A 27,444-nucleotide genomic window follows, 5' to 3' on the forward strand; every position below is an offset into this window, starting at 1 on the left:
ATCAAGCTGTAAATCCATGCAGGTTCTTTGAACTGCAAGGGAATCTGCAAGCTGTCATCATAGTAATGAGCATCTTTGTATTCTGTGCCATTAATTTTATAACTACTTTCCATATTGCTAGCATTCAGTGCTTCCAAATTCAGAACATTTTGTGTGGGGAGTGTCTGCCTTTCTCCAGAGCAAGCAGATGTGCACCTAAACGGTTTCACAGCACGGTGGCTGTTGGATTATTCTACGTTTTTTTAAAAGGTTTGGTTTAACTTGAGAGGTTTTGGCACTTTGCACATGTAGTATTACCTCAATCTGTTATACTGCATGAAAAGTGAAATATTCCTGGCAGTAATCTCCTGGATGAACTCCTGTCTTGGATGGATGAATAGGCTCCATTCAAACAGTAAATCTTCCAACCTGTGTGTTAGTCCTTTCAGCTGCCTTGAGAAAAGGTGGGAGTGTGCAAATAGTCCCAGCACTGAGGCAGTACAAAGGGCCTATTCTGAACTGCTCTTGCTTTCTGAAACACCTGTCTGTGGACAGTTAATAGCATTAATGAAAGGTTCATAAACTCCTTAGCTCTCCACTTGAGTGTTTCAGAGATTACTTCATTTATTTCTGCAGACGTCTGCAGTCCAGAGCTGTCAGCTGCTGTTAGGCTGCATTAATGGGGCACCATGTCCTGAATAGGGAGCTCTGACTGTCTTCTCTGTACATCTGCTGCTTTCTCTGTCATCTTGTGTCTGTTGTGACATTTACTGTCTTGATAAGAGCTTTTTGGCTCAAAGGAAAGAAAAAAAAGGCAGGTCTTCTTACTCTGTTTGGCCAAATCTGAGGCATCACTAAGTGTGACAGAGTATTTGTTTAAATGGATGGTTCAACTGTCTGGTTTTCTTTGATAATTCTTAAATTCCCCTTTCTCTGCGCCCCTGAAGAGCTGATGGACTTTTTGGGAATATTTATTTAACAGCCCAGGGCTTTTTTCAAATAGGAAAATAGTGAATTGAAATATTTCATTTGAAAGGGCAGTAATATATGACAGAATATGGGGTTTTATTTTCTGGTATCTAAATGCTGTACACAAATATGGTGTGCTGGATCCTTATATATCTCTTAACCTATTCAGTTGCTTCCTTCCTGAAGAGCAAGTGTTCTTCTGCAGGAAACCAGTAAAGCTGCAAACTGAAGTAAAACCTCCAGGGAGAAGACAAGCATATTCAGTTCCTAGTTTCTCTATATGTAGATTTGCAGGCCTAGATTGCTGAGTTTGTAAATATTTGGGGGTTTTGCTGTAAACGTGCAAGTGAATCTTCTGTTGAACAAAACACTCTTTGTGACCACAAATATCTAACTTGGTAATTGTTACATTTCAGAAAAGCTGTGGGAGTTCATAGTTTTCAATCTTGATTGTTTGTATGCTTAAATGTTCCAGAATTTATTTGGTATATAATATAAACCATGTGACCTTTCTTAGGGTAATATAGCTTAAAACCAGAAGCATTTAGCAGGTTTACACAAATGTTCTTATTCTTTGTGTGGGCAGGAATGACCGCAAAGAGCAGCGTCCATAGAGGCCTAAGCCTTATGCTAAATATGGCTCTTGCTTCACATTCCTCTGCAGTCAAACTCAGGTCTACAACCTCTCTTTTCCTCTGGTGCTGTTTTCCATCTCAGAGCTGGTGTGTGATGCTTGGGATGGGAGGAGCACCAAGTGCTGCAGCTGTGGGTGTTGGTTCCTCAAGCAGTCTCTAGAAGACACTTGCTGTAGCAACACCTCACCATCTCACTTCACACGTGGTTTCCTTTGGCCATCAAACCACCGTGCTGTGTCCTCTGATGGATATAATGCAGCAGTATTTTATGCGTGGGAGTACAAAAAAACTCTGCTTCTGACACAGAAGCATCATTAAAATTTAATGAAGCTGCTCAAGTATCTAATAAACTAGAAATTAATTAGCTGAAATAATAGCTTCATTACTCCTAATAATTTTTTTCTAGATTATCAGCAGAAAGAGTTTTTTGTGTTTGCATGTTACTATTGATAAGTCATTTCCTATCATTTAATTACAGCTTACTAGTGCAGCTACGACCTTTGAGGGATTTAGATGTCGAGGAGTACATAAAAGAATTTGCAGCAAAGCTGTTTTTAATCCCCAGCCCACCACCAGGATCACTCCACTTGGTAATTATTCCTCCTCAATTTCATAATAATTTTAACATTATGTCTTCTAAGATACTAAGATGCTGTTTTCAATAAACTGGGTGACATTCATGAATGTCAGGTCAGAGATTACTTGGTGATGTGAAACTGATGTCAATACCTGTGCTTTAAAAATCAGGCTATGCATTATTAGTAGAGAAAATAACAGTGTGATCAGGGTTCAGGCTGGAGTGCTGGCATACCAGTCATGTTCTTTAGTTTTCAGAACTTCTCTGGGAAGGCTTTGGCTCATGCCAGCTATTTGTGGTCTGACATGATGCCTGTGGTCTGACATGATGCCTGGACAGGTCTGGGAGCAGCAGAACAGTGTGCAGTGGATGAAATGTTGAGTTGGCTGCTGCCTGGATAAGACCAAGCTGAGAGGGGAAACTCACATCAACATTTGTATTCAGTTCTGTTTATTTGTTTCTTTCTGACCCTTCCCAAATCCAGCCAGATGTCAGCTGGGTCAGTGATTTCAGCACACACTCTGTTATCTACTGCAGTGGCTTCTAGGGAAGCAGAACTTCAGCCAAGGCCTTCTCCTTAGCTGCTTTCCTTGACCCTGGGATGAGGGGTTAGGAGGGGAGGAAAAATAGCATAGCTGGAAAATATCTGAGTGATTGGCTAAACCAGCTGTGAGTGCTGAAATGTGCAGCATGTGCAGGACCCGACCCCAGAGATTTGAGCTGAAGTATCTGAAACACTGAGAGACCTCATTCCATTTGGCTTGCTTTATTTTCTTAGCATGATAATCTATGCTCACTTATTTTGTTCATGTTTTTTCTGTTTCCTGTATGAATTTTATCAGTAGTTTTGATTTCCCAGTTGTATCTACAACTATAAATTCAATTATCTTGTTATGTTTATAATAAAGCAAGTTTAATTATGTTAAAAGATGTTTTTTAAAAAAAATTACTGGCCAATCACTCTATGAGAATGAGAGGAGACAAGTTCATATTAATCTTTCAAACTACTCATTGTGTCTTTTAATATTTCCCTCTCTTTTTATTTTACTTTTCTGCAGTATGCAAATACCTGTCTTCTTGCTCTCAATTCAAATTAGTTTTTTGTAGTTGGAACTAAAATCCTGAATTAAATATGCTGTGGGAACAGCCTTATTAAGGAGTAAACAGAAACCATCTGTTGTTACAGGTATTTCATATGAAACCACTTCAAATAATAATTCCTTCACGAGAGGATCCGGACAGTCCAATTATTGACTTGGATCTCCATCTTCCATTGCTGTGTTTCAAGCCAGAGCAGGTGCTGCAGGTAAAACTAACTTACTTTTAAATGTTTTAGAGATTGACAGTATTGGTAATTTGTAGTGTAGGAAAAAATCAACAAGTTTATTTACTCAAAAAATTTCATAAACCCAGGAATTCAGAGTAGTCTTAGTTCTGAATATTAGAGCTATGGCAAAATAAACTATACTTCTTCTTAAGATATTTTGTTATTGATAGACCTGATTAGATTAAGGAATATTCTATTTCTTTGCCTGTGGTCTAGAAATAGTTGCTAAATTTCTTAAGAATCTATTTTAAAATGTAACTACCCAAGCCAATTGACAGATTTTATTTTGAATTTTCACTACATGCATTTCTACAAGATTTATAATATTTTTTTTCATGTTTAAGAAAGGGGCCTGTGGGAAGGACTTATGACAATTGGCTCTCTTATACAAAAATGGTGTAAATGGTATGGAAATACAAAAAGCTATTTGCAAAGAATTTTTTTCAGTGCTTCACAGAATCTTACAATAGTATTAGCTGGAGTGTCCTTTGTAGATTTCCTGATCCAATTCCCTGCTCAAAGGCCACCTGTGAAGTTAAGTTAGGTTGTTTAAGGTCATCAGTATTATCTGAGCCACTTTCTCTAAGAAACCTCCTTAATCACGAGAGTTGGCAGTTCTGCCTTATTTTTTGGGGTTTTGCCCACACATGGATGTTATGAATAAAAGTATCTCAAATCCTAAAAGGTGCAGCTGATGCATCTTGAAATGGGCATTATTTCATTTTATAAATCTCTAAGGTAGCTACTAAGAATTTTGAGAATTTTGAGGTTGACTCTCACAAACAGATGAAATATTTGCATTTCTAGTGTGTTCTAGATACCTCTTTGCAAATATTTAACATTCTGGGTTTGTTTTCCAGATTATGACCTGTATTTTGACTGAGCAGAGAATAGTTTTCTTCTCTTCTGACTGGGCTCTGCTGACACTCATTGCTGAGTGCTTTATGTTGTACCTTCATCCCCTTCAGTGGCAGCACACTTTTGTGCCCATTCTGTCCCGGCAAATGCTGGATTTTGTGATGGCTCCAATGTCTTTCCTCATGGGATGTCATATTGATCATTTTGATGAAGTGAGCATGGTATGTTTTAAACCATTACCACTCTTGATTTTTACTTGCAGTGCATTTGTCCCCTTCCATATTGAGGCATATTAGATTACTAAGTGTTTATGTACTGGGATTAACATCTATTAAGGAAATTGCATTTATTTTTCTTGGATGTAATTGTTTAGTTATCTGTACAATTTTCTACTTGTGGAAAAAATTTCAGTCCTTTTCTGGTTTACCACCTTGATGAAATTAATTGTCTGAGAAGTATGTAAATAAGAAGTAAATATTTTTACAATAAATGTACAGTAATTCTATTTTCTTTTATTAAAAGGAAGGTGAAGATTTAATTCTAATTAATATAGATAATGGAGATATTTCACATTCAAAAATGGTTGAAGAGGAACTTGAGATTCCAGATGTTCCAGCACAAGCAGCAGAAACTTTCATAAAAAGGTGACAAGAACTTGAAGATGTGTCTATCTTAGTGCATAAACCATACTTGACGCTCCAAGTTTTTTATTTTCTATTATTTATTATTATAGTATTATTTCATTCATTAAACACCACTGTATTTTAAGAAAGGGCAAATTGAAAATTTCAATTAATTAGTATAGAAGTGGCTTTAAGCAATCATAATCACCAAATTATTTTGAAACCACTGGAATGCTTGTTTCTTTGTTATTATTGATGCAGATTATACTCTGAACTTTACAAAGAAGACTGAGTGCACTGTGATTTAATTGAGTGGGGCTCCCTGGAATCTTGTTAACTTGTCAGCACTTGTAGATCAATCTTGCACTTCTCTAGCTGTAAGATGCATGGGCCTAAATTACTTTTTTTTTAAGGTATTAAAAAATTGTTGATGTTAGGATGTAAGTTAATAGTTTTCTTCTGTGTGTAGAGTGGAGGGTCTGCAGCTGCACTTTGATCTGGAGCTCTGCCATCTCCGAGCCAGCACAGACCTTGGTGAGCTCCAAACCCGCAGGAGGGCTTGGCAGCAGAAACTGAACATGGACGTGCAGCAAACCATGTTGCAGTTCATTGTTAATATCTTCAGGTAAGTGGGTGTAGTATTTTCTATTAGAAGAGCATTTGGTACTGGTTAAGACACTTTAAGCATCAGTGAAAATATTCTCATTTTGTCTTTATAGATATTTTGTAGGGCTTAGGTTTTGTTAGGGAGTATGAGAAGGAGGTCCTGTAGCCTGATGGAATATGAGTCATTGATGTTTTGATGTATATATACATTGCTAGGATATCTTACATAAAACTCTTCTGATTTCGAGCTTGTCTTTTGTAGGAAAATTTCAGGAAGAGAAGTGCAGTCCTTGGAAAAGCTTAGGGCCCAGCAGGGATATCAGTCAAGTTTTGGTCCCTCTTGTTAGAGGCACATGAATTCAAACCAGGACAGGGTAGAAGAGCTGAAAACAGGAACAAGAGTTCAGCACACTTGGGTGTGTTTGGACTGAGAATGGATGAGATACCTGAAGAGTGCAACACCTGAGAATGAAGGAGGGAGAGGAGCTGTTTAAGCTTAAGGGCAAAGTGTTGGCACAAGAAGGGACAATTGGCCAGGAGCTGGACTCAGCGATCCTTTTAGGTCCCTTCCTACTCAGGGTATTCCATAATTCTATGGTAAGAAATGTGGGGGATTGGCTGTGTTTGGCATTTTAACAATGATGTGGCCTCTTGCTAGAGGTGGTTCTTCCCTTTGGATCAGCTACTGAATTGCTCACGGGAATTCTTCTTGACACTTTCAGTCAGAAGGAGCTGGGTTAATTTTCAGAGTCCAAATACCAGGTGTCTGTTATTGGATCAGGTTAAGGAGTGCTCCTGCAGGTGTCTGGACCCTCCAAGAAGGACAGTAGCTGCTGGGTGTGGGGAATAGAACAGCCTTTACAGATAGCTGATTATGGAATCTGAAATGCTTTTTTTTCCACAGTGGAATTTTGTGGATTTCAGTGTTTGGCAACAATAATTCCAGACAAAGATGAGGAGAAATGAATTTTTGCTCGTAACAGCTTGAACTCTTTAATGCATTAAACATTTGGCTGCAAAAAAAATGAGCAGATGCTTTGCTATCTAAGAGATAATATGTATCACAAAGGGGTTGATTCTTTTGCTTTCTTTCTCCTTTCCTTCAAACTTCTTCTTTGTTCTTTTTTTCAGCCTTGTTTCTTCTATCTCCTAACTCTGCCAGCATCCAGGAGTGAAGGAAAGTAACTCTCCAATGCAGTTGTGCTGCCAGTTGTTCTGTCTTCAGCAAAGCATTGTAGTGATTTTGTGTGTGTGGAGGTTCCATGTTTAAAGCAGACAGTGCCAAATTATATAGAATTACATAGAACTATGTACTTTTATTGACCATACCTTTTCCTGACCCCATATGGTTGGATAAATTGTTAACAAGATGTACTAAGAACCCTGTTTTTCATGTGCCTCTTACAGATGCAATGTGATGGGACAGTGTGAGGTCAGGTCACATCTTTCAAATTGCCCATGATAGGTGCACTTGTCTTTTGTGCTCCAGTGGGTTGTGTGTGATTCAGGACCTGTGTATGTAAATGGAATTCCAGGATTGTAGCCTAATTCATGATTTTCACAGATTCTCCTTCATGGTTTACTAAATCTTACAGAGTATATGTGAGTTTGGCACCAGATAGGCTACCTTACTTGTAAATTTGAATTCTTTTTTCCATGATTCAGTAACATAGACTTGTTCATTAAAACTGAGTTTGCCTTCTAATACTGCAATACTGCAGCACATTTTTATTTTCTCTTCTGATGCTGCAGCATATTTCTAGTAATACCAGTGGGCTGCTGCTCTTGCAAAAGTACAACTTGCTTACAAATCTCCAAGCAGATTTATCTATTTATTTATGTATGTCTCCAGGGAGGTAAAAGACCATCTAAATTATGAACACAGAGTATTTAACAGTGAAGAATTTCTGAAAACAAGGGCAATTGGAGACCAGCCATTCTACAAAAAGGTAAATTCAGTGCTGTGATTATCTGCTATTAATAAATCTCTATTTTAGGATTAATGCTAATATCTGGAAATTTAAAGGTAACAAAGTAATGAATCCTACAGGAGAAACAGTGTTTGTTGGATAAAGCTTCCAGTGGAAAGTTGTTGCAATGTGCAACCATTCTTTAAAACAGACAGACTAAAAGGAAAATCTTAATATATCCTCAGGAAAGAAATTGATTGGAACTCTCTTGACCAGAATTTCAGATTATAAAATATTGTCAGCAGTAATTTCTAATGCTATAAATGAAATGGTGACCATTTTATGAATTGAAATTTAATATTAGTTTAAAACTCGGATGTACATATTTAAGAAGAGCTTTGAGCAACTGACTCCCTTAAATACCAAATAGCAAAGTGGCAGGTTTGCTTTCAAGTGAATCTTAGAAAATAACACACTATGGAGTAGTTACTAGTGGAGTAGCTACTAGTGTCTGGAATTAAGAAAACTCAAAAAAATCCTCTAGAAAGGACTAAGATTTGGAATGTCCGGGATGTACAATTGCTAGCAAAATATGCCACCTACTGGAGGAATACTGGAAACTGGGAATCCTAATGCTTTTGGAGATGCTGTTTTACATTGCACATTGCAAGTGGATTAGTAAGAGGCATTTGAACATTTACATAATAGACATGTTGTATTGCCTCAAATCCCACATTTCACCTTGTTTAACTGTGCAGTGATGAGAGATGGTGGCTTTCCCTCTTTTAAATTCACACTTGGCATTTTTTGTTGTGTCTTCTGTCCTAAAAGTAGCAATTTGACCTTTTTAGAAAGTTATTTCTGGATGGCACCACAATAATTACCTGAGCTGGGTAACCCCCAATTTTGGGGGTTACCAGAAGAAAAGATAATTCACTTGTCTTTTCAGTGTGAGTATGATGACATAATGTTAATTTAGAGTGGCTCCAAATTCTTATTCCAAACCACATACAGTATTATCAGCACTTGGTTTATGTAGAAAAGGTAATACTAAACTTGTAGCTCTGTTTTGCTCAGTACCTATCATTTTTGTTTGGTTTCACCTCTTGGAGGGCAGTTTGAGATTACTGTTTGCCACTAAGCAAGTATCATCAAAGTCCAGAGGTGAATGGAAACTTAATTAGTTTTCTCTTGAAGCTTTCAATCTTTTTATTTTTGTGATTGCTAAATTGGAAGGTCTCAGTTTTGCATGTTTAAAGGTAATAAAAAAGAGCAACACATGCTAAGTTTATAAATGACCCACAGTTAACTCCTTTGTGTCTCACAGGTTTTAGAGACCTACATGTTTCACACTTTCCTTAAAGCTCGTCTGAGCAGAAAGATGGATGCTTTTGCTCGTCTTGAATTGAGTAGCCAGTCTGAAGAGGACAGGTAGAGTTTTCTCATTTCTTATTCTGGTTTTGAATCTTCTATTTGTATCAGTGATAAAAGTCCTTTTGACTCTCTTGGTATGAGATCAGGTCATCTATAAGTAAGATTAGGATTATTTGCTAACTCTCATTTAATTATGATTATTGTAAAAGGTTTACGTGAACAGATGGTTGTTGAAATTGTAGATTTAATACAAAAAAGAAAAAAAAACAGGCAGCAATTTAGGGTGTATATGTGAATTCTGAAACTAGTAATGTGTTGTTTTTGTTTTCCTCAGGTTAGATTTGATGTTTCCCACCCCCAGAAGGCTGACGATAGAGAAAATGGCTTCCAAGCGAATGAGCGCCGCGCGCAAGGCCAGCCGGCGCATGGTGATCAGCATGCCCAACCTGCAGGACATCAAACTGCCCGAGGGCCCCACCAGGAACTCCTCACTTCGAAAAGTGGAAAGAGGTGTTGGTAAGGGAAGATTGTGATGGACAAAGACTCTTCTGTTGCCTTTTGGGGTAACATCACTGAGTAATTGTCACAGAAACACTGTCAGCTGCTGGGAAGAAATGATAGGCTGAGTCACTTTGAGCTGGGCCCTGTCTGTGCTTCCCCTGGACTGTGAAGTCTGTAGCCTGCTGGAAGTTTTGCTGGGCTACAAAAGAGTGATTGGTCCCAGTGGGGTTGATAGTGGATAATTGATTTCTGAGTCCTTACCCACCTCATGTCCAGTTCTCTACTACCTTTAGTTTAAACACAGGCTTAAGCTTATCATGGTTTTGAAAGAACTCCATGAGGGTTTTTTTTTTCCCTTTTTTCTTTAACTTTTCCAAAAGGGATTAGGGAATATTCTCATAATAGGGGTGATAGATACAGAAATTTGTCCCTAGCACAGCTGTAATCCTTCTTGTTTCTTGTAATTGCTTGTTGCTGTGATGGGGATTCTGTTTGTTGTTTGTAGTATTGCTGGTTGTGAAGATATTTGCACTTCTACTCCTTTCCCTGGTCAATGTACTCTCTTGGTGTTTGTTTCTAGCTATAAGAACACCCTCCAAATCCATCACCACGTTCAAAATCCCTGAAATTCACTTTCCTCTGATGTTCCAGTGTGTTCACTCCTACTACACAGAATTCTTCAACCACCTCAGCAAAGCTATCAGTACCTTACCCCCTGAGAACTCTGCGTTGCTGGCAAGGTACTTCTACCTCCGGGGCCTTGTTAGCTTGATGCAAGGGAAACTACTAAATGCACTTTCTGACTTTCAGAACCTAGAAAAAACAGACTTAAGAATTTTCCCTACTGATCTTGTACGAAAAATAGTGGAGACCCTGCCTCGCTCGGAGCGCTTGCAGGCAGACCGCAAACCTGAGCTCAAGAGGCTGATAAGTCGAGCGATGGAAAAACAAAGGGAAGTTCTGAAAATAGATGACCACGTAAAAAATTTCAAATTGCCAAAAACACACATGCAGCTGGATGATTTTGTGAAGAGAATTCAGGAGTCTGGGATTGTCAGGGATATAGACACTATCCACCGATTATTCGATGCTCTGACAGTAGGTGAGTATAAGGTTGTTGGGGTTTTTTGATTCTTATTTAGCATTGTCACATGCAAAAGGGAGATTTACTCAAACTTTTAGCGTTGGTTGGTCTGTTAGTGCCCTAGGAGAGCTGAGCCCCTTGTGCCTGACCAGTCTGTCAGTGTTCCATTGTGGAAACCCTTCACTGAGCAGCTGCTGCATGGAGGAGGGTTCTACTGACTTGTCCAAGGTCCCCTGCCAAACAGAGAGACCCCTCCTGGGTGTCCTTTACCCACACTGCCAGCACATTAACAGCTTAAAGGAGAACACTCTCTATTAGTAAAATTATCAGAGCTTAAAGTACGAGAATTGCTGGTTGTAATATTTCACTGCAAAAATACATTTAAAGCAATATATTAATTCAAAGCCTTATATGGACAAGCTCTAATCCCCAGTAAGAGGCAGCTTGAAATAATGTTTCAGTATGCCTAGAGTATGATTCTTACCCAGCAGGTGATCCTATGGGGGAGAAGACAGGTTCAGTCTGTTGACTGATCCCAGAATTTATATGGAGTCTTCTCTAAATTCTCCCCATTCTTAACTCACTTTTTTACTATTCCTTTACGTTTAAGTGGAGCGGGAGTGACTTTAGTTACACATTTTACTCACTGAGAGGTAGTTGTACCTTCAGGGGGTGTATCTCAGGATAGTGCCTAAGATAACCTTGGGATCTGGACATGTGCCTCTTTATTGTGCATATAAGTATAGACATTTTAGGCACAATTTGACAGTTACTGTCTTTCTAAACCTCTCTTCCTGTACAAATCTGTGTAATAGTTTCTCACACTAAAGGGGTTTAAAATTTTTTTTTAGGACAGCAGAAACAAATTGATCCTGAAACATTCAGAGATTTCTACAACTACTGGAAAGAAACTGAAGCAGAAGCTCAAGAGGTGAATCTGCCACCAGCAGTAATTGAGCATCTAGATAAAAATGAATGTGTCTACAAGTTATCTTGCTCAGTTAAAACCAACTATGGTGTAGGGAAAATAGCTCTGACCCAGAAGCGCTTGTTCCTGCTGACTGAAGGAGGCCGTCCTGGCTATGTCCCAATTGCTGCTTTCAGGGACATAGAGGTGAGCATCAGCTTCCTGTCCTCTGGCATGCCTGTGGATTTAGGTTATGTCCCACTCTCCAGAGTGAGCTGGCTCTCAACATTAAGTTTCAGTAAGGAGAGTAGGAAACAGTGCTGAAGTCACTATGTGAGTGGTTAGGTAAAATTCTGGGGGTTTGGACCAAAAATTTCATGACTGAAAATCAAGAGGTTATACCTTCAGAGAAATGTGCAGAGTGCAGCACATAGGATATGGAGTAGATCAGTTTAATAACATGAGCATTAAATGTGCTCATATGACTCATTTATCAGTGGGTCAGTTTATATCCACTGTGGAACCAAGGCTGTATGGTGATGTTTAAACTTATTTTCATTAATCCAGCTCTGCTTAATTGGGTGTATGGACAACTGAAATAATTAGCTCTAATTAGACAAAGCTGCCCTGTCAGCTGAGTGCTGAATAATCTGTTATTTGGGTACATTATCTTTGTTTTCTTTTTCCTGTAACTTTCCAGGATGTTAAGAGCACAACTGTAGCTTTCCTTCTTTTGAGAATACCTACTCTGAGGATTAAAACATTATCTAAAAAAGAAGTATTTGAAGCCAACCTTAAAACTGAGTGTGATCTCTGGTACCTGATAGTGAAAGAAATGTGGGCTGGAAAGAAAATGGCATATGATCACAAGGTATAAATATGGGAATTTGTAACCAAATAATATGAAGAATATGCTGTCTCTGTTCTATATAATTCATGCACTAACCTTAGAATTTCATGGTGCTTCTCTCCCATGAAGAAAAATCCAGCTTGGAAATGGGTATCTATCCTATGTCTGCTGTATCTTTTCATATGGTTTTGTTTGCATATCCTGTATCAAGGTTTCAGATCTGAAGTATTCCTGTAATAACACTGGCTTCCGACTCCCTGCTCCAAGGCCTGCCTTGGAACATGGAATGTGGGAGTGGGGCCTGCCAGCAAGTGGCAGGAATTGTGCTGCAGGACAGCAACTGCCTGGTGCTTGTGCTACACATGGCTCATGTTGTGATTTTGAGCATGGTGTCTTGTAAGAGTAATGAGCAATAGATAAAATACAGTAAGACTTCTGTCTTTAGGATCCTCAGTATATCCAGCAAGCACTGACAAATGTTCTCCTGATGGATGCTGTGGTTGGTGCCCTGCAGTCCTCTAAAAGCATCTATGCAGCCTCTAAACTGTCTTACTTTGACAGGATGAAAAATGAAGGTCAGTCACAGCAATGCTACAAAGCCTGTTGGTGTTGCATCATCTCTTTCTGCTCTTTCAGTGTGTATTTCTGCTCTTTCAGTGTGTATGTTTTCAAACTGGTTATGTGTAGAAATACAAAAAGACATTAGCCTGATTGCACTTTCACAAATGCAATTTATTTAATAGTAAGTAGAAAGTTTAGGGTTTGTTCTTTTTTTTTTCTTTTTATTCCCCCCCCCCCCGTTTTTTTTTCCTTTTTGTTCTGTTTGGTTTTGGTTTTTGCTTCTGTCTCAATGCTTTTGCTTCTGTCTCCATCTTGGATGCTGTGGTTTTGTCTTGATTTTTTAGACTCCTTGGGTGGTGGATGTCTCTGCTACCAGAATTCATACAAATGGTGTTTGGGCTCTCATCTAAAGCTAGAGGGAAAGAAAAGTGAGAAATGTGAATGAATGGTGTAGAATTGCTATCTCATAAGAATTGGAGTTCTGCTTCAGGCTTAAATGTGCACTTCATTACCTTCTAAAAATCTATTTTAGTGCCTATGATGGTCCCCAAAACAACTTCAGAGACACTAAAGCACAAGATCAACCCCTCAGCTGGTGAGACATTTCCACAGGCAATAGATGTCTTGCTTTATACTCCAGGTAAGGTGATGTGTTGCTCTCTTTAGGTTAGCCCAGCTTTAATTAGCCTATAAAGCACATTATCTTAAAACACCTGGTATTATGCCTGCCTGATGTGTTCACATTCTGACATGGATTGGTTGTGTGTTGAATACTAAACCAGAAAAATAATTTTAAAAGAGCAGTAATGTTGCATGTTAAGATACTCCAAGGCATAGTTTTCACTGTCTTAATTGGCCTTTCTCTGCACATGTGCCTTATCACAGACTTCAATTCTGTGTTAATGGGCTGATTTCTCATTAAGATTTCTGGCTCACTTACTGAGCCAGGTGGATGGATGGATGGATGATGCTTCCCCATTGATCAATATTCATTGTTAGGGTTTTATTTTTCAGTAGAGTCCTGCAGGGGAGTTAGTTTGAACCACAGTGCAAGGAACATTGGGGAGAGTGTTGGATTCAGTGGTGCTTTTCTTTCTTCACAGTATGAGAGGCTTTGATGGAGTAGACAAGAGTGAGTGAATTTATTAGTTGTATTTATAGGGCTTAAAAGCCTTACTGCAATCTCAGTGAGCTCAGCTCTTAGTCATCAGTGAAAGAGATTATCTCTGCTCTGAGTATCTTTGGAGTGTAAGATTAAATCATTGGGTGAACTCAGCAAATAGATGATAACAAGCACAAATGCATTGTGAGAACTGTGTCACTCAATAACTGATGATGTAAACTCCAGAAGATGCATTTCATTACAAACCTGCTCTGCCTAATAACGGCTCTCCCACAGGTCTCCAAAAATATTGTTTTCTTTTACTTCTCTCCTCTTCTCTGCTTTATTTCTAGGGCATCTTGACCCTTCAGAAAGACTGGACAATGCTCATCCAAAACTCTGGTGTGCTTTAAATGAGGGGAGGGTTGTGGTCTTTGATGCCTCTACCTGGTCTATCCAGCAACACTGCTTCAAAATGGGCCACTCTAAACTGGTAAGACTGGCACAGGATCACAATTCCTGCTTCAGCTGGGTATGGTTTTGTTGCTGTAGCCTGTCTGACCCAAAATCACATCATTCCTTAAAAGTTGTTGAGTTGTTTGGGCTTCAGTTAACCTGGAAAATTGGAGATTTTTGAGAAAAGCAGAAAGGAGGCTAAATGGATTAATAATAAAACAATTCATAGTGGTGAGAAGTGATGGATTGGATTTGGGAGGGCCTGATGGGTTCTTGGGGCAGGAAAGCAGGGTTGAAACAGTTGAGGAGAAAGAATAAAAGACAATTAACCCAAAGAGAAGGGGAATCCTAGGAATAGATAAAAATTCACCCATACTGAAGAACTGGAGATTGGAACAAGTGTAAGGAAACCAGATAGATGCTATTGAAAGAGAGATAGAGCTCTGAAAGGGAGTGTCTCAACCAGCAGGTGAAAGGGAGTGGTTTGTCAAAGATCACCTGAAAGAGTAGCTCTCTCTGTGAAAAGGGAATCTGAAACAGGCATGCAACCTGGCTGAAAAACACACAGTAGGGAGAACACACAGGAAAATGGAATGGACATGTCACTTGTGTGAAAGATAAAAGCGATTGCTGTGGATGAGTGTGAGAGAGAGTCAGAAAGGGAGGGGTAAAGCTGATGGTGAAGAGCTGGGTGGATGAAAGATGGAATTCCAGAAGAGTCAGATACCTAAAAGAAGATTTAAAAAGTTGCAAGTGATGGCTGGAGGAGATAAATGAAGAGTGTGTGATGAAGGGGAAGGACAATCCAGAGACAGTAGAGGAGACAGTATTTTCTTAAACACTACTTTTAGATGAAGTAGGAAGTGTGGATATATTGGACAGTTTGGTTGGCTTCCAATCCAGAGGAAAGGAGCACACTAACTTCTGTGGTTCCTCTGGTGCCCTCTGTTACTTTTACTTTGTTTGGGCCAGGAAGCACACTTTAGTCAGTCCCTAAGATAAATTGTTAATCCTGTTTACTGAAGGATAAACTTTGCAAAGAGATCGGTTCTCTCAATATTTATAGAGCAGAGCAAAGGATGGAACACTGGAGAGCCAAGTCTTCATCTCCTACAGTGATCACCAGCAAACTGCAGCATCTGAATACAGCCTTTTCCATGTTACATTAAAGATTGATTTCTCTCCTAGGCTTTATTTAACCCTGAGCTTTTTCTCCCCAGACTTGCATGGTCATGGTGGAACAGAGTCAAGTGTGGATTGGTTCTCAGGACTCCATGATTTATATCATCAACACCCACAGTATGTCTTGTAATAAGCAACTGAATGATCATCGCTCTGATGTTACAGACATCATTGTGGAGAAGAAGAATGGAACACCCAGGTAGATAAAATTTGATTTTCCTAGATATTGAAAGAATTTATTGTTTTAAATGGGAGGGTTTAGCCTGCTAATGAAGTCTTCATGTAGCTCACTTTTGTAGCTCCCATATTGTATATGTCAACTAAGAATTTCCTTTTTAAATGAAGAGCACTGTGTAGTTTGGAACAAAGAGGATAAAGGAATGCTGTTTTGGCTGAGGACGAGAACAGCCAGGAACTGGCAGCATCCAGTGAAGAATTGATACAGATGAAGTTTAAGGACCATTTCACTTTTGCTTTGAGCACGTCATTGACTACATGTTTACAGCAAGCTTCTGGATTTTTTCCTGCCTGTTCATAAAAGAAATAATACATTTATTGTTCTGTTCAGGCAAAATGCTTTTGATGTTTTGGTAGCACTGGGAAGAGTGTTGGCTGAAGGTCTTAACTTGCTGTCTTCCCATGGGAAAAGCAGCTCCAGGGTCAATAGGTCTGCCAGTGGTGCAGCAGGTGTAACTGGGTTTCAGGAAGAATTTGTTGTTAAGTGTTGTTGGAACCTTCTGAAAAAGGTTTGCTCATTCTAAAACAACAAATGTTAAGGTAAAAAGAAACAGGATAGTAGAATTTGTTTTCTCAGGTGCAATAACAAATAAGAACACTTTGAGATATTTTTGTTCTAACTCAAGAGAAAATCCATCAGACAACATTGTTCAGAGGAATTATAGGGAATGTTTTGTTGTGCTCTACTCCTCATGCATGATGTAATGTGCTCTCATTCACTGAGCTCTGAGTTAGTCTGCAGTGTTTCTAGTTGATACAGAATTTGTAAAGGATAATATTGAAGATAATTTTTAAATGAACATTAATTTGGATTACTGTAAAATTAGTTATTTTGCAAGTAAGTCTCTTTTGTGTGTGCATTCTTTTCTGGGCATGAATGCACGCTATACTTCTTAATTTTTTTAATCTGTGCCAACAGCGAAGCATATTCCAGCAGTTTAGATGGAATGGTGATTGCTTGGAACATCAGCACTCTGAAAGTGAACCGTGTCTGTCAGCTGCCCTGCCAAAATTTCACCTCTATGAAGCTTCATAATGACCAACTGTGGTGCTGTAAGTCCCTTTCTCAAATTGTAATAATTACAAAAATCATCTTCACCTAAAGAAACAAGACAGTTGTTGGATGTTCCATATTTTTTTGCTTTTTTCATCCATGTTTTGTAGAGATGGAAGAAGTGGGCACCTCTATTACTAACTCTGTATCTTTAATATTGAAGGTACCAGAAGTTGCATTCTTGTAGTGTCAACTCACGAGTTTCAACTGCAGATGAAAATCGAGCACCACCTGAAGGATGTGTGTTCCTCTTTCCTTGGCTTCCAGCTCTTTCCAGAGGTATTGCACTTTGGTGATGAAGTGTAAAGGAGGCAGGGCCATGTGGCATTACAAGCCCTGGTTATTTTGATACATTTTCTGTCAGCAGTGCTTAAATGTACCTTTCTGTGCTTTAGAGAGATGAAGTGTGGGCCTCTTACTCGGGGAGTAGTGACCTGTACATTTGGAATACCAAAGACCTTTCAAGTACACCTCAAAAGATTCATCTTCAGGATTGCTCTGAGATTACTTGTATGATAAGAGTTAAAAATCAGGTGAGAGACATCTGGGCTGTTTTTGCCTCTTGTGGATTTCTTTACTGAAGTTTTGGTTGTTTGCAGCTGTCATGGGCTGTCATTGCTTCCTCACTGGGTGGGTGCATAAGTACACGAGGTTTGGAATGTTTATTCCTCTTTGAAGTCAGAGAAGCTAAAAACTGCCTAACAAAAATGGCTGTTGCAGGTATACCCCAAAATGCATGGCAAGCAAAACCCCTCATCAGTAGTTAAATGTCTGGTGACATTTATTAGCCACTGACGTTTCCAGGGAACTGTAGAAATGGAAAGTTTTGATCCTTTGATATTTTATCTCAGGGCTTCTCAGACTAAGCCTTGAAAAAAGGTTACCAGACAAACAACAAATGCCAATTAATTGGCCTGTTTTTGTAGATGACCTTTTCCTTGATTACTTACCATATTCCTAATTCAGGACAGACCAAATGAGCCAATGGATTCCTGCCTTGGCATCTTCTGTCCATGTCACTATTGGCCTCTGTGTACCTGCTTTTATGTAGTATCAGGAGCTGTGCAAATGATTGCACTTGTGCTACCACAGGGGCCCATTCAAGGTTACTTTGCAAATAAATAGCTAATGTATATCTAATAGGAAAGCAACTTTTTTTGGAATCCTTTTCTTAGATTTTCCCTCCTTCCTTCCTGAAAAATGATTTTTTTTAATGGAATAGGGAGATTTTCTCTGTATTCAGCCTCTGGTTAAACTTTTGTACTAAAATGGAGAATCATTTTAGGATATTCTTCCCCAAGTCAGAGACTGATTTATTTAACCTCCCTTTCAAGGGAGTGAAAGTGTTTGGAACCCCCTAAGGCAATAAGCTCTCTTTTGCTCTACTGGAGAACTTTGTTCTTTTCCCTTCTCTTCTTTAAGTATGAATAAGTTAAAAAATACTGAGCACAGTACTGACCCTTGGGGGACACCACTAGTAACAGGTTCCAAGCAGACCCTGTGCCACCACTCACACTCCTATTCCCTCTACACAGCAGTGAGTTATGGAGTGTGAACTTGCAGCCTGGTAAAGGCTGAAAACAACATTGGTAGGGCTGTCAGTCACAGGCTTTCATTAAAAACAAGCTATTGTTTTTCTTTAAGAAACTGGAGAGAAACTCAGCTACATGCTGTGTCTCTCTGAAATAGAATGTGTTCTGTCTGGCACCTTGGCCTGTGTCTTTTATTACCTATTATTTGACCCAATCTCTCTGGCTGTGATTTAATTTTGAACTTGCTGGTGCCACAGTTCCCTGGAGAGCAGCAGGTTCATGAATTTCACTGCCAGCCCTGTACAGAGAAGTACTTTCTTCTCAGTGAAACAGAACTATTTCTAGTTCCCACATGTCCCTGACTTCCTTAATTTCAGGGTGCAACAGTGGTTCAGAGGTTCTACATTCAGCTTATCTGCTCTTCTGTTAGTTCATAAACCTTTTGTAAAGGCTCCTTAGCTGCCTTCTCTCCAACCTAAGAAGTCTTGGCTTTTCCATTTTCCCTGTGGGGGTGGTGAGGCCCTGGCACAGATTGCCCAGAGAAGCTGTGGCTGCCCCCATCCTGTTCCAAGGCCAGGTTGGATGGAGCCCTGAGCAACCTGGTCTTGTGGAAGTTGTCCCTGACCATGGCAGGGGATTGAAACAAGATCTTTTAAAGTCCGCTTCAACCCAAGCCATCTTCTGATCTTTGCTTATATGACCCCAGGACACAGCTGTTCCTTTCTCTTGGCAGTTTTAGCTGCTCTTCCCTGGATTTTCTCTGCTCTTGTAGTGCAAGGGCACACTGTGCCTTACACAGGGGTGAGGGAGAGCAGCCCCAGTGCTGGCACGATTGGCAGCTGAACATTCCATCATGGGGCACAGGGGGTTTCCTGAGCTCAGGGAACCAGAGGGGAGCAGAGACAACCACCAGGAGCCCTCAGCTCATGCCACAACAGCTGAGGAGACTTGGAGGTGGCCAGGAGCAATGATGGCCAAGCCCCTTATTTATACTGATGAGGAAATTTTCAGTGTTTCCCTTTTTCAGCCAAACATGAGGGAACCCACACTGTACCAATGTGCCACATAACCTCCTTGACTGTGTCCTGGACTGAAATGTGAAATAGTGAAAATGACTGTGGGTATGTTTTGTTCCCCCAGCTGTGGGTTGGCAGCAGTGGGAAGCTGCAGGGCAAGAGCAAAGGGAAAATCTATGTGGTCAGTGCTGAGAGGAAGAGTGTGGAGAAGGAGCTGGTCGGCCACGCCGATGCGGTGAAGGCGCTGTGCTCGGCAGAGGACAGGTACGTCCTCAGCGGCTCTGGGAAGGAAGAAGGGAAGATTGCCATTTGGAAGGCCGGATAGTCACGCTGTTCCAAATGTGTCTGCCTCCTCTGGGAAAGACAAAGACCTGGAACTGTGTTTACTTCAGCATTTTGCATCTACTTCAACCACCTGCCAGTGTTATTGTCTTGTATTTATTGGGTTTCTGTCCATGTGTTGTATAAAATGGAAATCAAAGCAAATCTTCCCTCACACCCTGTCCTGCTCCTGCACATTTGGTAAAGGAACAGAAATGGGAGAAGACAGGTCTCTGTCTTCCCAACTGGACATGAGGTGGCGTGGAGGGTTGGGGTTACCTGCCTGGGGCAGGTCACACTGGGAACACCAGAGCCAGCTCAGAAATTCCATGGGAGCTCTCTCTCAGCAGTGCAAGGTTGCTTAAGAGAAAGGATTTAATGATGTCCTTACAGCCTGTAATAGGTGGAAAAGGGCACTGAAAAGAAAAAAACAAGTGCACAGAGTTGTCACTGTGATCGTCTTTCTGAGCTCAGAGCTGTAGGTGGGCAGTGTCCCTTACCCTTGGTGGGATTTCTGGGGCTGTTTTGTTTAAAATGCAGGCACAGACAGGCTCTCCCCACAGCACTGAAAGCTCCTCCAGCTGAAACAAGGTATTTCCAATTAATATTTTTGGTTTTTAAATGTATTTTTTCTTTGAAAACAATGCACAGCACTTGGAATTTGGAACAGTTTGTGAAACTGTTTTTTTTTTAATCTGAAGCATTAATTTATTTAATTCCTGTATATATTATACTTGCTTTTGGAAGTACCTCTCAGTCTCTGTGCAGACCAACCTCCACCCCTCCTCCCTTCAGTTCTTGTTCCTGCAATCAGAGGAGCTGCTGTTATTTTGGGTAGAACCTGCTTTATTTTTAAGTTCTGCACAGAACTGAAACCCCTCCTCAATTCCTGGAGCAAGCACCAGGGGCTGCAGCCTGGAGGAGTCTCCAGAGCAGCATTCCCTGATTGATGCCTGATCCACAGTGGTTTTTCCACTGGTGACATTTATCTGCAAAGTAAAACAACACATTTATCTGCAAAGTAAAACAATACATCTCTGCAGAATAGTTTTATCTGCATCAGTGCAGAGTGGAACACAGTGTCTAAAAGACTGTAAATAGAAGGACAAAATGGGCTGCTACTTTTCTTAATAAATATAAATCAGTGTAGGGCTAAATAGAAGGGTATAAACAACTGGAAAATATTATGACTAGAAATTGTATGACTCTGTATAATATTTCTGCTGATAGAAGTTGTTATCATATGGTAACAAAAATTTTACTTTTTTAAGCTTTTATATCAATTTAAGAATATTAAACACTATATTGATACTCTGGCCTCTGTACTTTGTTTTCCTGTTGATACTCAAGAATGATGATTTTAGCACTGACTTGCTCCTCTCTGTGTGCTGTAATGAATAATTGCCTGGGATTTTCTCTCTGCATGTTCTCCTTTCTGAAACAGCTTCTGCTGTAATGTGTCCACCTTTGAGCCTCATATCTGTGACTTCCAGGTTTTTTCTTTTCTCCCCTGGCTCAGTCAGGCTGCCTGGGGTAAGTGACAGGAATTATTTACTGAATTTGAAGACACACAAGGGCTGTTTATAAACTTTCCCTGACTGCAGAAATGAACCAGCTGTACCAACCTGCTGCCCACCTGTTGCTGTCTTTATTGATTTTCATTCCTGGCATACTTTTTAGACCTGGTTTTGTCTTCTTAGCTGGTTTTTAGGTGCTCACCGGCCATCTCAACTTTGCTCCAGGATTTCAGCTGTGGGAATGGACCTGCAGTCACAGCACTGTGAGGTTCTGTTCAGTTTTCAGTAGAGTTTCAGGTACTTCCTGTGGGCCCCTTGGTGGTGGGAAGGCACCTCTGAGCTCCTCAGGGCTGCTCTTTTCCCCTCTGCCAGCTGAGAGCTTGGCCAGGTGTAGTTGCCTCTGTGAGTCACTGTCTCCCAGAGAAGGGACAAAGGGAGCAGGAGCTGCCCCTGGCAGGAGAAGGGAGGCTGTGAGTGACCGGGCTGAGCACTCCCCATCCTGCTCTGGCCCTAAGGCCGTGCTGCTGTTGGGCTTGGTCAGCTTCTGTCTGAGACTCTGAGGCCAGCTTGTGCTGCCAGCCCCTTCTCTTCTCTCTCAGGGAAATGTTGCCTGTTTCTTGGGAACCTCAAGGCTAATGTTTGTTCAGCTCCTTTTTGCTGTTTTTTTTGGTTTTTTTGTTTGTTTGTTTGTTTGTTTTTTTGTTCCTGGTCTCTCGACCTGAAAAACCTGAAAGGAGCAGAGACCTGCTAGGAGCCCATGGTGCCCTTGGTCCTATGGTGAAGTTTTTGGAGGCACTGTGTAGAGAAGGGAGTTGGACTCAATGATCCATATAGGTCACTTCCAAATTGAGCTGTTCTGTGATTCTTTGATCAAACCAAGGGATGGCAGTGTCTGCTTCCAGAAATAACCCGTCTGTGGAGGTGGAAGCCGCTTGGAAATTCCGGCTGTTGTGTGCTGGCTGTGATCTCCCCAATAGGGCCATGCAGGGAGGGAGGAAACAGGCTCAGCCTGTGCTCACAGGCTGCTGGGGGGTTTTAAGGGACCAGGCCCCATTTTCCTTCAGTGCCAGCTGACTTCTTTTGGAGGCAAATGGAACTAAACTCCATCTTCACCCCCTGATGTGCATTCCTTACCTGTCTGCATCCATTTCATCTGCCACTGTAACCTGCAGCATTCCTCCAGGCATCTTGCTTCCCTCTCCATGATGAGTTCTCTGGTGTCTTGGCACAGGTCCCCTGCTCTTGGAAGCAGTGGGTGACCCTGTGCCACACCAGCTGTCAGGACAGGGACACTGCTGCACAAATGCACAGAATGCTACCACCAGCCACTCTTGTCCGCAGGATTTGGGCCACTGTTCTGCTGAAACTCATCTCTGGCCCTGCAGAGAGATGAAGGGCTGCCCAGCACATGGGACCCCAGTGTGAGTGGGTGTGGGGTGTCACCTGGAAGATGGTGAAATCCCACAGGCACAGCCCGTGTCCCCAGTGAGCTCTGTGTGCAATGAGTGTTCCACAGCCAGGCTGACACTGCTGTGAGGTCTGCGAGTGCACGAGGTTTCAGCTGGGGATGGACATGGGGACAATATGCCACCCCTGCCCCCCAGGATGGGAGATGGCCCAGCTGCTGCAAAGCCTGGAGAATGCAGGGACTGGCCCCTGGGACTGGGGCAGACTGGGCTGGGGGAGGTATAGTACTGGTTTTTGGTTGTTCTTGGTCCAGACTGGGAAGTAGAGGCAGTGCTGGAGCAGGTCCTCTGCAGGCTGTTCTAAACCACTCCAAGGCCACTGTGGGTTATCCTGTAACGCGCAACAGCTCAGGGGGTACTCCAGACCCACTGTCCTCACCCCCACCACAGCACACTCCAGCCAGCCCAGACCCAGCACCCTGCTCGCAGCCTAAGCAGGGACCTCCTTCTCTTGGACAAGGATCACAGAGTTCCACTCCCAGGACCAGGGATGAGTCACATCCCCTGAGCAGAGCAGGGGGATCACCCTAAAGGAACAACAGCATGCAAGAGATTTCTGCTTCTTGTCCCTCTTTCCAGACCTCATCCTGCCATCATGCTGGAAGGGATCAAGATTATTTCCCCTCTCTCCTACACATGGCACAGGGCCCCTTCACTTGTCATTGTGCCAAGAGAAGACAGCAATGTAGGAAATTCCCTGGCACTTAATCCCCCCTCACTTTGGGCTCTCCAGGTACAGGTGTCCCTCAAGGTAAGGATGAGCCCAAGACTCTGCTGGGCAGAGTGGGGCCAGGAGGGGAGTCTGGTAGCTACTAGGAAGTACCTCAGCTCTATCCCACCCAAACCCAGCACGGCCCCTCTCTGAGCATCCTGCAGGTATCTGGAGAGGCTCCTATACCAGTGAGGAAGGCCCCCATTTTCCTCTCTTACTGTTGAAAAAGCAACAGCGTAGGCTGGGCCTGATGTACAATTTATTTTGTTTTAAGTTTTCACATCTTCCTTAAAATCTTGTCCAGGGAAATGTGTATAGATGAGCTTTGTTTGGCCAAAAGGGGAACTAGTGCAGTTGCCAGAGTGCTCACTTAGCACGTGAGAGGCAGTAGCATTGGTGGCTGCATTCCCCAGTGTTTTTAAGGCCAAGGGTGAAAAGACCAGGTTGGATGGGGGTGCCAATGTACTGGACCCCATGAAGGCTCTGTGGAGGGATGTGGACAGGCTGGGTGGATGATGCAAGGCCAGCAGGATGAGGTTCAAGTAGAGCAAGGCCTGGGTCCTGCCATTGTGTCCCAAGAAGCCCCTGCAGTGGCTCAGGCTGGGGGTAGAGAGGCTGGAAATTTGCCCAGCAGGAAAGGGTGCTGGCTGATCTCAGCCAAACAGGAGCTGGTGTGTGCCCAGCTGGGTAGGGAGGCCAGTGGTCTCCTGGCCTTCTCTGACAGCACTGCTGTGTCCAGCAGGATCAGGGGGGTCACTGTCCCTCTGTGCAGGGCACTGGGGAGGCCACACCTCAAGTGCTTTGTGCAGATGTGTGGCCGTGTTGAGATGTGCTTATTGAGAGATGCCTCTGCCTGAATTCAGTTGCCAACAAGACCATCTATCCAAATCAACAACAGAGATTTATTTCACTGCCAATGTGGGGTACAGAAAGGGATAGGAAAGAGGAGGGTGAGAAGGAAAGAGGGGGAACTGCAGGGTGGTTGGGGTGCAAATAGAGGGGCTGGTCATGGCAAGATCTGGGGTGGGATGTGGTGGGCTGGAGAAAAGTTGAGGGGGGTGAGGTATGGGGAAGAGCAAGGCTGGGGTGAGGTGAGGAAGAGATTGAACAGACAACAGGCCAAGAAGCTTGGCTCCAGCAGCGTCCCATTGGTCTTCCCTCACTCTGTGCTTCTCTGCACTGGGGTCCCGGTGGTTCCTCTCGACGTGAGGACCCCGGGTCGCTCATCCAGTGTTAACACCTTTCTCCAGGCTGTGTTGTTGCTGGTATCCAGGGAGGCATTTTCCTATCTGCCATGTGAAGAGAGAATAGGTTTGCCTTCATTTACATGCAATGCTGAGGCGCAAGGAGCATTTCTCAGCTCTGAATGCAGCGTGGGGCAGGTTGGGGATGCACCCTGAAAATGCAGCCCGGGTCTTAAGTCAGCTCTTGTGGGACTCTACAAGGCAGTGCTGTCATCCTTCCCCGACCAGGCTGCCTTGCTGGTGGCTTGGGATGAAGGGCAGGGGCAGGCAGCAGCACCTACCTTTGGCAAGTGGGTTGCCTTGAGCATCATTCACCCATCGGTGCATCCAGTCTTTTCACCTCCCTGGTGCCGTTACCTCAGGGACCTGCCGCTGCCCCGGGGAGCTGGGCATCCTCAGGGCGAGCCGGCATCTTTGCTGAACGCCCTGGTGCTGGTCCCGGGCTCACTCCTCCGGCTGCCCCCTGAGGCAGCTGCAGGAGAAAAGGCGGCGCAGAGCCCGCCGGGCCCTCTTGGCCATGGAGCGCCATCGCCGTGGGGCCGGGGGCTGCGGGACGGCTGCGCTGCCAGCGGGGCAGGCAGGAACGCTGCGGGCCAGGGGCTGGGCAGGCGTCGGGCAAGCTCCTGCCGGCGGCTCATCCCCGCAGGGCTTTTCCTGGGCAGGGGCGGCCTGGGCGCGGCCAGCCTCCGTGCCTGCCGCGTCGGCCTCGTCCGCGGCATCGGCAGGCGCGGCGCAAACCGCAAACCCCTTTGCCTCTTCGGGCAGCACCCTGGGGAGAAGCTCGCTGTGCCCCTTGCCGCAGGGATCGCTCTCCTCAGAAGAAGGTGCTGCCTCTTCGTCTTCTTCTTCTTCTTCTGGTGTGTGAGACAACGGGCTCTCTGCCTCGCTGTCCCTCTCTCCTGCTGCTGCTCTGCCAAGGAGCTTTCCTTCCTCCCACTTTTCCAGGAGCTTGTTTAGAAAAGCATCGCAGGATGGTTCATCAGCAGACGCAGAGCACAGTTCTGCCAGCCGGTCAGGAGGTGCCGTCTCTGTGTCTGTCTCTCCTGCTGAGGCCTTGGTCAAGCCCGAAATGCTGTGCAGGCCCTGGGAGCCTGCAACAAGTTCCAGTGTGAGACTTGAGGCGTCCCTGAGGACACCTCCTTCTTTCTCTTGCCGTGGGAGAAACAAGGCACTCTCTGGCTCTCTGTCCCTCTGTCCTGCTGCTTCTGTGTCAGGGAGCTCCTCTTGCTCCCAGTTTTCCAGGAGCTCCTTTACAAGAGTGTCGCAGGACAGCGAGTCATGAGAGACAGGGCTCAGCTCGGCCAACAACTGGTCAAGGGACACAGGCTCCGAGTGCTGTGTCTCTCCTGCGGCATCTTTGGTCATGCAGGCTGCACTGTGCCTCTCCAAATGGCCTGCAGCAGGCTCCAGGACGGGGCTTGGTGGATCTGTGAGGTTGCTCCTGGAGCTCGTGGTGTTTTCTTTGTTGTCCAGGGAGGAGAAGATGGCTCTAAACATCTCTTCATACACTTTGTCTTCCAGCTGCTCCAGCTCCTCCCTCTTTTTACGCAAACGACGCACCAAAGCCGCCTCATCCCCCGGGCACGGCCGCTTGCACCTCGCAGTTTGCTTGGCTGGCCAACGAATTCCCTGCGACTCCTGGCGGGCACTTAACCACTTGGGAGTTCTCAAGGTGGACCTGTTCTCCCGCAGATATGGGCCCAGATCTTTAAAGAGGTCACTGCAAGTAGTGTCCCCATGCCCTAACTGCACCTTGATGAGCTCCTCAGAGCGCTCCAGGTGCTTCCAAGATGTCTGGGTCGCAGCGCAGAGCAGCGCACCACGTGCGGCTTGCACGGGTGGCAGGCCATGGCCCTGCCCTGCTGCTGGCCCATGCCGTTTGTACAGCAGTGGCTGCCCCTGACAGGGCCGCCCGTGGGCATTTGCCTCCTGCTGCTTCCACATCTTCAGTGTTCCTTGCCAGAAACACTCAGGGGAGCTGCTGCCTCCAGAGAAGCTGCTGCCTCCTCAGAGAGCTGCTCTCCTGGGAGTGGCCACTGCAGGGTGAGGTAGCCCAAAACGTCACAACATGGACCCACTTCACAATGGTCTCTGGGCACGAGGTCCCCGTGGGTCACAAAGGCCTGCTGGGCATGGCCGCCCGTGGCCCCAGGGGCCTGGTGGTTTCCATGCCGGTGGCCCTGGTCACACTGGCCTTCTTCAGGCCCTTGCCCCTCGATTTGACTACACTTGCTCTTCTCTCATTGACCTGCAGCTCTCTTGTCCCACCTTTTGTGATCCGGCCCTAAACATCCCCAAAGAAGCCTGTACCTTGCCAAAGTGCGATTCCCACCTAGCCCACCATAAGTCCCAGCCTTAAAGAAGGCAGAAATATCATCAGAATGGCCACTGCTTTTAAAGAAAATAAAAGGTCTTTGTTAAAAAAAGATTAGGAACACGGGAGCACCAAGGAAAATACCCCTCTTGAACTGATGTGAGGATGAGGGGAATATGGTCACAAGCATGAAGCAAATGGCTGAGTTACAGAATGCATTCTTTGCCTGGGCCTTCAACAGTCAGATGGGTTATCCTGAGGAGCAGCAGTCCCCTGGGCTGGCACACAGGGACAGGGAGCAGACCAGACCCCCTGCAACCCTGGGGGAAGTCTTTAGTGACCTGTGCAGCCACTTAGACACTGCCAAGTCTGTGGGCCTGGCCCAGAGTCCCCCAGGGTGCGGAGGGAGCCCATGGAAGAGCTGGTTAAGCCTCTCATCGATCCTTTGTTTTCTTCATTCCTGGCCAGTTGGGGAGGTCCCAGATGAGTGGAGGTGGCAGTGTGACAGCCATGCCCAAGAAGGGCCTCAG

General features: G+C 43.7%; 2 protein-coding genes across 2 annotated transcripts in view; one reads left to right on the top strand and one right to left on the bottom strand.

Moving 5' to 3' along the window:
* Window positions 1-20,977, top strand: part of DENND3 (DENN domain containing 3) — a 31,759-nt gene extending 10,782 nt beyond the window's left edge. The window contains exons 5-23 of the mRNA XM_053958865.1: window positions 2,062-2,173; window positions 3,347-3,466; window positions 4,348-4,566; window positions 4,868-4,989; window positions 5,438-5,593; window positions 7,427-7,523; window positions 8,812-8,915; window positions 9,193-9,374; window positions 9,940-10,461; window positions 11,295-11,557; window positions 12,051-12,221; window positions 12,646-12,775; window positions 13,294-13,401; window positions 14,217-14,356; window positions 15,540-15,700; window positions 16,658-16,791; window positions 16,956-17,071; window positions 17,188-17,325; window positions 19,465-20,977. Coding sequence (XP_053814840.1) covers window positions 2,062-2,173; window positions 3,347-3,466; window positions 4,348-4,566; window positions 4,868-4,989; window positions 5,438-5,593; window positions 7,427-7,523; window positions 8,812-8,915; window positions 9,193-9,374; window positions 9,940-10,461; window positions 11,295-11,557; window positions 12,051-12,221; window positions 12,646-12,775; window positions 13,294-13,401; window positions 14,217-14,356; window positions 15,540-15,700; window positions 16,658-16,791; window positions 16,956-17,071; window positions 17,188-17,325; window positions 19,465-19,665 — 3,196 coding nt within the window. The 3' untranslated portion in view covers window positions 19,666-20,977. The remainder of the gene's footprint in view (window positions 1-2,061; window positions 2,174-3,346; window positions 3,467-4,347; window positions 4,567-4,867; window positions 4,990-5,437; window positions 5,594-7,426; window positions 7,524-8,811; window positions 8,916-9,192; window positions 9,375-9,939; window positions 10,462-11,294; window positions 11,558-12,050; window positions 12,222-12,645; window positions 12,776-13,293; window positions 13,402-14,216; window positions 14,357-15,539; window positions 15,701-16,657; window positions 16,792-16,955; window positions 17,072-17,187; window positions 17,326-19,464) is intronic.
* Window positions 20,978-24,238: 3,261 nt separating this feature from the next.
* LOC128793206 (uncharacterized) lies at window positions 24,239-27,062 on the bottom strand. Its single transcript, XM_053952310.1, has 2 exons — window positions 24,882-27,062; window positions 24,239-24,645 (listed from the first exon to the last, which is right to left on the bottom strand). The coding sequence occupies exon 1, from the start codon at window positions 26,542-26,544 to the stop codon at window positions 25,045-25,047; it is 1,500 nt and encodes a 499-aa protein (XP_053808285.1). The 5' UTR covers window positions 26,545-27,062; the 3' UTR covers window positions 24,239-24,645; window positions 24,882-25,044.
* Between the last annotated feature and the right edge of the window lie 382 nt (window positions 27,063-27,444).

This window comes from Vidua chalybeata, chromosome 1, assembly GCF_026979565.1.
Source record: "Vidua chalybeata isolate OUT-0048 chromosome 1, bVidCha1 merged haplotype, whole genome shotgun sequence".
Taxonomy (NCBI): Eukaryota; Metazoa; Chordata; class Aves; order Passeriformes; family Viduidae; genus Vidua; species Vidua chalybeata.